Source organism: Curcuma longa, chromosome 15 (assembly GCF_044706935.1).
Source record: "Curcuma longa cultivar G26 ecotype Majalengka, Jawa Barat chromosome 15, ITB_CL_G26_1.1, whole genome shotgun sequence".
Taxonomy (NCBI): Eukaryota; Viridiplantae; Streptophyta; class Magnoliopsida; order Zingiberales; family Zingiberaceae; genus Curcuma; species Curcuma longa.
The window spans coordinates 3,584,058-3,593,143 of record NC_133875.1 but is presented as its reverse complement, the minus strand read 5'-3'; the positions used below and the strand labels follow the sequence as shown (position 1 = coordinate 3,593,143).

Here is a 9,086-nt window from a genome sequence, read left to right as displayed (position 1 = left end):
ATAATGATGTCTTCGTAGGAGAGGGGTACCTAGAACAGAGTCTGTTCAAAATGGTTGTAATGACTGTACTCCGTAAATTTGATGGTAATAAAATAAAAGCTTTCAACGAGTTATTGAGTGTTTTAATTTATGGCATGATCGACTCGGGCATGTGCATAATAATACTCTGAAATGCCTCATCAAATTAAATTTATTACCAAACGTCAATGTTGATAAAACACACAAATGTGAAGTGTGTGTGAAAGCAAGAATGACGAGGCTACCTTTTCATACGGTGGAAAGGTCAACAACTCCTCTAGAGTTAATAAATAGTGATTTATGTGACTTAAAATTCGTGCAAACTAGAGGAGGTAAAAAGTATTTTATTACTTTTATCGATGATTACACAAGGTTCTGTTATGTCTTTCTTTTAAGAAGTAAAGACGAAGCTTTAGAGACTTTCAAAACCTATAAAACAGAAGTTAAGAATCAACTTGATAAACGAATTAAAATAATTTATAACAATAGATGTGGAGAATATGGTGCACCGTTTGATGAGTTTTGTTTAGAATATGACATTATCTATCAGACAATTGCGCCTTACTCACCTTAATCGAATGGTGTTGTCGAACGTAAAAATCAGACACTAAAGGAAATGATGAATGCGTTGTTGATAAATTCAGGCTTACCCCAGAAATATGTGGGGGAAACTATATTATCGGCAAATTACATTTTCAATAAAATCTCTCACAAGAAAAATGATAAAACATCATATGAACTATGAAAAAGCTGCGAGCCATCGTACAAATACTTGAAGAGTTAGCCCAGAATAACATTAATTAACAGAAGGAAGTGCATGGGGAATAGTGCCACATCGGTAAAATTTGATAAGTTTTCCTTCCTTATTAATGTTGTTGTGTTAATAGAGTTAACACAAAAACCTGCGAGCCCGCAGCCCGCCACGCACACACGCGCGCAATGGACATTTTGTTGGCGCACTTTGCACTTCACGAGGAGCATTGAGGAGCTTAAATTTATGCTCCAGATGATGTGGCAGTGCCTACGTGACACTCGGGTGACGTGTCAGGTTCACATGTGACGTGGTAGTGCCACATGTGGGCAGGGAGAAATGACTGACTGCTGACTGGGCGAACAGATGACAACCGTTGATCAAAGAGGTGTGATGGATCGCATGCGACGCGATCTAGAGCGTTGGATCGCGAAGAGTCGCAATCTGACTATTGGTGATGAGACTTGATCTGAAGCGTCAGATTGAATGGATCATTGGATCCAGATCTGACGACTGATGACAAAAGGGGATCCGAAGGGTTACAACCCTCCAGATCTAACGGATGAGATTAAAGGGCGATCTAAAGGGTTACAACCCTGAATGGCCTAAATAAATCCTGTCCCAAAAGTCTCAGCCACTTACCAAAGGGTATTCTACCAGGGTTACAACCCTGAACAACCTAGATAAATCTTGCCCCAAAAGTCACATCCACTCACCAAAGGGTATTCTACTTCTTCACTTTGTATATATATATATATATATCCCTCCAGATTCTAGAAAATTCATCGATTCATCCATCCATTGAAGCATACATCTCATCTTGTGCATTCGGAATCCAAAAAGCCTACGAAAAAGTTCGCTGGTCTCGAAATTTGAAGTGCTACTATTTCAAGACGTCATCGTTGTATCTTGGGGAACGAATTACTGCTATCCGTAAGCATCTGTAGCGGAGCAATATCGTTATAGCCGTCAATTTGGATTAGGCCTACCCGCCAAGTAATTTAGGTGGATTGGGTTGTAATTTTATTAACCCATTTTAAGATGGGTTCAGATGGGTTGACCTACCTAGGCCCATGACCTGTGTGGGTTGGCCCGCGGCAGGCTTGGGTTGGCCCGATTGAGAAAATTTATTTATTTATTTTAAATTTTAAAATTAAAGTAGAAAACTCAGTGAATTAGTATGTTTGATCCATTTAAATTACAATTCAAGCTTAAAAATTAAAATTTCAACTTAATCAATTTAAATTATAATTCAAATTTTAAAATTTTAAATATTTTTAATATTTTTTAACAGGTCCGTGGGTTGGCCTGCCTAACCTGCTGTCCACCTTGAGTTAGGTTAGGTTGGGTTGGAAATTTCTCAACCCGCCAAGTTGATGGGTCGGCCTGTCCCGCCCTGTCATATGATGGGTCCATGGGTCCATGGATTGGCCCGTCCCGCCATGGGTTAGCCCACCTTGTTTGCCTGACGCCATGTCATCATAATTATTGTGTTGCCTAATTAACTCACCATTAATGAGTCATTAGGGTCAGGTATTGCCATTCGCTTTCTAATAAGCCTTTATTTATAGTCTTAAGCCCATCATTAATCATTAGCCAAATGAAGATTTTGATCTTCTTAGAGCTGGGAGAGATTGCACTATATATATATTCTGCATGCTGCATGTCCACTTCTAGTATAATCCATCTGATGATTGATTAACTTGTTGATTCTGACTATTACAGCTCATATAATATATATAAATGGACGTAAGTAATTAACTGAAAGAGATAATTATTTTTCTATTCTGGTGTCGACAAATTGTGCAAGTAGTGCTCCTTTGCATTCTTCCAAACAGAGACAAATCAGTTGACTCGAGACTTCTTTGCAGTAGTGCTCCTTTGCCTTAATTTCTACGGAAATAATCACGGCGCTGTATCTTCTTGACCAACGACACGAAGACAATAGTGATGAATATCGATTCAGATTTTATTTATCATTTTCATCACTTTTGATTTCGTTAAATTACTATAGATCTTGATGTTAGATTCTGTGTAGATATTGTATGAATCTTTTCTAATTCATGTATGACGAATAATTCATAGTTTAAGAAATTTCTATCAAGAGCACATAAAGGTGCACCTTATCAGTAATGAAAGCATCAAGACAGTTAGTTATGAAAATATTTTGGAACTAAAGTGATGTAGCAGAATCTATTGATTCACATATGAATATCAGAATTAATCATCTAAAACTTATTGATTTCGTAGAATACTAAAACATAGACAATCAAATTCGACGTTTAAGAAGAAACATTATCAGTCATAAATATTATTGATAAAAAATTATTCTAAAATAACTTATAATATATACTTAAATAGATCCATAATCTAATTAATAAAAGATAAAAAAATACTTTTAAATTCTAACTCGATAAAATTAATAAAAAAACTAACATTATTTCTATTTTTTCCGCATAGTAAAGCTAAGGGAGAAGATAAGAAAGGGAAAGAATCACACACAGTGGCAGTGCTCCTGAACAGAGGCAAAATCAATTGACTAGAGACTTCATGGTCTATCATCATCTTCTAAAGGTGTTAAATGTTATCATCATCTTCATGGTCTATCATCATCTTCTGTAAGTAACAACGATTTTAAATTTTTTTAAATTTATAAATATAAATTTATATTTGTCTAAATACTTATGTACGTGTGTAATTTTGTTTTTTTTTTTTGACACAATCAAGATAATTTGAAATAAATACTTTTTTACCGTCTTATTTGAATATCTTATATAATTATATCTTTAACTGTCTTTATTAGGTGTCGTATTTAGTTGAATTTGAGATAATATTTTAAATACTGTCTTAAATTTAATGTCTCAATGTAAAAATTTAAGACACATATAATTATGTCTTAATTACATAGTATTTGAGATAAATTTTGTCACTGTCTTAAAATTTTTATCTCAAAAGCCTAGTTTTCTAGTAGTGTTTATTCAATAATAGTAACAAGGCTAAAATATTTTTCAGGAAGAGAACGAAGTACCTTTTGTACAATTTTGAAATCTTCCAATGATTCACCGTTTGAAGTCATTTAATTCACTATAGAACCAACTTTTGTAAAATACTCAACAACTTTATCATTTTCTTTTATCTCTAATTTTTCAAATTCTGATCTCAAAATTTGAAGTAGAATATTCTTCATTTGTTCATCACCTTTATAAGCTTTTTTGTAGAATTTTCCAAGCTTGCTTCGATGTTATTGCTTTGTGAATTTTCTCGAACACCACTTTGTCTATTGCAAGATTGATTTGATTTAGAGCATGAATGTTCTTCTTCCGGTTGTCCACCAAAGCTTTCTTTTCGGCATCACTCAAGGCTTCTTTATCTTCGAACTCAAGAAATCCTTTGTCGACTATATTCCATAAATCAAAAGTTTTCAACCAAACTTGAAATCTACTGCTCCAATAATCAAAATATTCTCCATTGAATGTATGCAGAAATGGAGTCGCAATATTTCTATATGTCATTTTTCTTGAACCTCACCACGCTCTGATACCAATTGAAGGGAGAGGAGATGTAGTATTTGGGAATAAAAGAGGAGTATAACAATTTTGAAGAAGAAATTTTTTTCTTTCAATACATTGTATCCTTGCTACAACTTGGTTTATATAGCCATGACAAAGGAAGTCCAAAGACATTTTGGTTCTTCCTAAGTTAATCAAATGCATGTAGTTACAATCAAGACAACTTAATTAGCCTTTACATAATTCAAACAAACTTGACTTAGGAAGACTTAAGCAATTTGGTTTCGAATTCCAACAATCCAATTTGATTTAGGCTTCCAAGTATAAGTTTGATTTAGACTTCCAACACTTTCTTCTACAGTTCTTGGAAATAGTACTAGCAGGTACATGCATCCTGGTCTATCATTATCCTGGTCTATCATCATCCTAGAAAGGGGAAGAATCACACACGGTGGTAGTGCTCCTGTGCAGTATTCAAAACAGAGTCAGAGACAAAATCAGTTGACTAGAGACTTCCTGGTCTATCATCATCTTCTAAAAGCTGTTAAATGAGCTTGCAACAACTCTGCGCAAAGAACACAACACTAGATTGCAGGTGCAGGCAACGCAAATCCTTAGACTTCCATGGCGCCGATGCTTCTCTTTCTTCTACAGTTCTTGGAAATAGTAGTAGCAGGGGCATCCTTACTACTTGATCAATCATCGTCTGGTATGTCTAAGAAGAATTAAATTAAATTATAAAATCATAGGGTTTTGTCCATTTTTTTTATCAGTTTATTTATTTATTTGGCATCGTCAAAGCCTCAGGATCTATCGAAAGTTTACCATAGAGCAATATTTTAATATCCTTCATTTCAAAACCAAGCTAATGAATAAAGATTTCAGGCTTATTAGAAAACACATGGCGAGCTTCGTTAACACAATATTTTTTGCCTAGTGGAATAAGTGTACTCCACCAATTTGGAAACCTGCTAGATCGTCCTGTTTAATAGAAGAAATTGTAGTACAATTTGAAATCCATTCATAGCATAAGTCATACGTTTAAGATGACAGAAGGATTTGATTCATTATCGACTTTGGTGTAGGAGATATAATGATGGGGAATAGCTCGCTTATGGATGGCCAGACATTGATCTCGGCGGGGAGCTTGTTCCAATTTGGCTTCTTCAGTCCAGTTAACGATTCTGCGACTGCATACATAGGAATTTGGTACTACAATCACCCACCGAGAGAAAACAAAGTAGTATGGGTCGCCAATAGGAACAAGTCTGTCGACACATCCATGGCATCGTTGAACCTGACTTCCGACGGAAATCTGATCTTATTTGAGGAAGGAACAAAGGTTTGGTCGACGGGAACATCCGCAGAACTCAATTCTGCACGCTTGCAGCTTTTAGACTCAGGAAACCTCAAGCTGACTTCCGGCAACTCTAACAGAACTCTGTGGCAGAGCTTCGATCATCCGTGTGACACTCTTCTACCTGGCATGAAACTGGGATTCGACATCTGGACCAACACTTCGTGGGAGTACGTGTCATGGATGAATGCCACGGACCCTTCTCCGGGCAAGTTCGTCGTCAAAGTTGAGAAGTATAATGTTCCGGATTTTTTCGCGGAGAGCGTGCACGGATCCATCAAACTCGGCCGCACTGGGCCATGGAACGGGCAATGGTTCGCCGGCCTTCCAACGACGGGGAACGGCATGTTGGAGATGAAAGTAAACTTCACATACGTGACCGACCACAATGGAACCTACTACATGAATGAATACCAGACTCAATCGCCAGAGCTAACGAGGGCGGTAGCGGAGGCCAACGGAACTTACAGTCGTTGGCTTTTTGATGGTAGAGAGTGGAATTCTTTATTTTCGTTTCCGAGCGACGACTGCGATTATTACAACCATTGTGGCCGCAACAGTGTTTGCACCAAGGGCTACATCTCAGTCTCCTGCCGTTGCTTGGAAGGGTTTGAGAACAAAAGCGTCGTCGTCGGATGCGCGAGGAAGGAACCCTTGCGTTGCTCGTCGAATCAGTTTTCGAAGGAGCAGAGCGTCAAAGTGCCCGACACTGAGAACGCAACCTCACAAGGCAAAATTAGTCTGGATGCGTGCAAGAAATTGTGCTTGGAGGATTGCTCCTGCGTCGCGTATGCGGTGATCAATGGGCCTTATGGCTGCATAACTTGGCGCGGTGAGCTGGTGGATCTCAGAAGTTTTCCCGACGGAGGAGACGATTTGTACATTCGGCTTGCAGGTAGGTGTCGAGTTATGCATGCATGAAATTGGATGATCAGAGTAACATTATATTTAATCATCTATTTTCCTTCTTTTTTCTTTTCCTGCAGAATCATCAACAACGAAAAATTGGAAGAAGTTCGTGTGGGAGATAGTCATTCCGGTGTCGCTGGGAATTCTTTTGCTGAGCAGTGTAGGTGTACTCGTTAGAAGGAGGAGAAACAGAGCACCAACCAGTAGATTTCAATTGCTGTTTCCAAATGTGCAGAAAGGTAATGAATGATTCTTGTACTATATTTTATTTAACAATACTGCTAGTTTTTCAAAGTTATTTCTAAGAAAAAAAAATTATGGTAGAAGATTTTTAGTAATTCATAGTGTGATCCTTGTGCCAGATTCGATCAACACATTGGAGGTACTTCCGTCATATGATTTGCGTACTATAAAAGCTGTAACAAATGATTTCTCGGAAGGAAACAAACTTGGGGAAGGGGGATTTGGAGTTGTTTACAAGGTAAGAAGACTTTCAGTATCAGAAAAAAATAAAGATCTAGCCTTTCAAACCTGTGAAATTGAAGAAATGATACATTTTGTCAGGGTCAATTGGATGATGAACAGATGATTGCTGTCAAAAAATTATCAAGATACTCCTCACAAGGCCCAAATGAGTTCCAGAATGAACTCTCCGTGATAGCCAAGTTACAACACAGAAACCTGGTTCGTCTTCTAGGCTACTGCATTGAAGGAGATGAGCGACTTATGATACTCGAATACATGGAAAATAAGAGCCTTGATGCTTTTATTTATGGTCAGCATATTTTCTCATGTTTCTTAGTTTTGTTACCTTCATAGATGGTTAAAAACTAATCACAACACATTTATCTAATCCTGTCTCTAGATAAAGCTAAAAGTTCATTGCTAAATTGGCAAAGACGTTTCCATATTATAATTGGGATCGCTCGAGGACTTCTATATTTGCATCAAGACTCTAGATTGAGAGTCATTCATCGTGATCTTAAGCTGAGTAATATTCTCCTTGACAAGGATATGAATCCAAAGATTTCAGATTTTGGCATTGCAAGGATATTTAAAGGAGATAATGCTCTTGAGGATGCAACAACGAGACCGGTCGGAACACTGTTAGTCTTTTATCAGTTCACTTGATTTGATTAAATATATAAGAGAAAATTGGGAGGAAAAGTAAAAAAAATTAAATTATCTTAATTTTTCTCATGTTGTCCTTTTTTTTGTAGTGGTTACATGGCACCTGAGTATTTATTAGATGGAATTTTTTCATTCAAGTCAGATGTATTTAGCTTCGATGTGATAGTATTGGAAATCATAAGTGGAAAGAAGAATAGAGTATTCAGTCAAACTGATACAAACTTAAATCTTATAGGATATGTAAGTATTAATTTCAATATACATATAGTCTTTGATCTCTATATGGTACTGTCTAAAATTTTAAAATATATTTCCTATGACATTGCAGGTAAATAAACTTTGGAAGGAAGAAAGACCTTTAGAGATTGTTGATGAAGCGTTAAATCAGTCATATCCAACACAAGAAGTTCTACATTGTATCCACATGAGTCTTCTATGTGTACAAGATAATAGTAACGACAGGCCAACAATGATAGAAGTAATGGCAATGTTAACAAGTGAGGATCAACTCTTTACTTCGGTTACGCAACCTGCTATAACATCAACTAGCAGCGAAGGAGATTTCAGTACCAACGAAATGAGCTTCACACTTGTAACTCGTTGAAATATGTATTTAGTTCTTATCTTATCAATATTGGTCATCAGAGTCCTAGATCACTATGTAAAGATTACTATAAAGCGCGCAATACTGAAATGACTTCGATAGTTGTTATCTGCACATAGTGAGAAAACAAAAAAAGTAACTATTAACATTTCACCTTGGGCTAACCCTCATCAATGCAGAAATCAAATAAGTTGATATTGAAAATTACAAAAAAGATAATTGAAAATGTTGGCCAATCATTAATATTCATGATTTTCTCTAGGATCATGATGATTTTTGTAGAAGTTGATTTTTATGAACTTAGATATGAAAAAAGTATGATCAATAAGAATAAAGGAACTCATTTCACCTCATCAACCTGTCAGAGTGAGACTCATTTCTTCTGTAGTTAAATCTCCTTCACTGCTGGTTGAGATTGACGCCATTACAAGTTGCTTTAGCGGGGTTAGAAGTTGATTCTCTCTCATCAACATCATCCTCTACCATGGTTGGCCTATCTTGGCGGCTCTCTTGCACACACAAATTAAAAGAGCCATTTGGACGCAAGGTAGGATTTCTATTGTTGGGTACGAGCAATCTAAAGAATCATCAAGAATTTTTAAAGATCTACCTTCCTTTCAAAATTTATGTCTGTAGTTAAATAAAAACTAAAATTTGAACTCTAAGCATCGATATCATCCATATCAAAATCTTGATACTCATCTATATCAACATCTTTAGTTTGTTTTGATTCTTCCTCGATTTGAAGATTCATACCAACTTCATCGACAACTTCATTCACTTCATCATCGTTATAATCATCATCAT

At 36.4% G+C, this 9,086-nt stretch overlaps 1 protein-coding gene across 2 annotated transcripts; it reads left to right on the top strand.

Annotated features, from left to right (window-relative positions):
* The first annotated feature begins 4,902 nt into the window (after positions 1-4,902).
* LOC141845792 (G-type lectin S-receptor-like serine/threonine-protein kinase At4g27290) lies at positions 4,903-8,319 on the top strand. 2 transcript variants are annotated; one of them, XM_074733800.1, is made up of 8 exons: positions 4,903-4,987; positions 5,364-6,530; positions 6,622-6,783; positions 6,907-7,025; positions 7,109-7,319; positions 7,410-7,650; positions 7,765-7,915; positions 8,004-8,319. In XM_074733800.1, exons 1-8 carry the CDS (start codon positions 4,903-4,905, stop codon positions 8,277-8,279), a joined length of 2,412 nt encoding a protein of 803 aa, XP_074589901.1. In that variant the 3' UTR covers positions 8,280-8,319. The 2 variants fall into 2 exon arrangements, with proteins under 2 accessions (XP_074589901.1, XP_074589902.1); XM_074733801.1 differs by lacking the exon at positions 7,765-7,915 and having other exon boundaries at positions 8,004-8,112.
* Positions 8,320-9,086: the final 767 nt, after the last annotated feature.

Excerpts from the sequence above, each read along its gene's own strand:
- LOC141845792 (XM_074733800.1), top strand. The coding sequence starts at position 4,903 with ATGGCGCCGATGCTTCTCTTTCTTCTACAGTTCTTGGAAATAGTAGTA. Across the intron at positions 7,320-7,409 it reads CCTTGATGCTTTTATTTATG|ATAAAGCTAAAAGTTCATTG; the intron begins GTCAGCATATTT and ends TCCTGTCTCTAG. Across the intron at positions 7,651-7,764 it reads ACGAGACCGGTCGGAACACT|TGGTTACATGGCACCTGAGT; the intron begins GTTAGTCTTTTA and ends TTTTTTTTGTAG.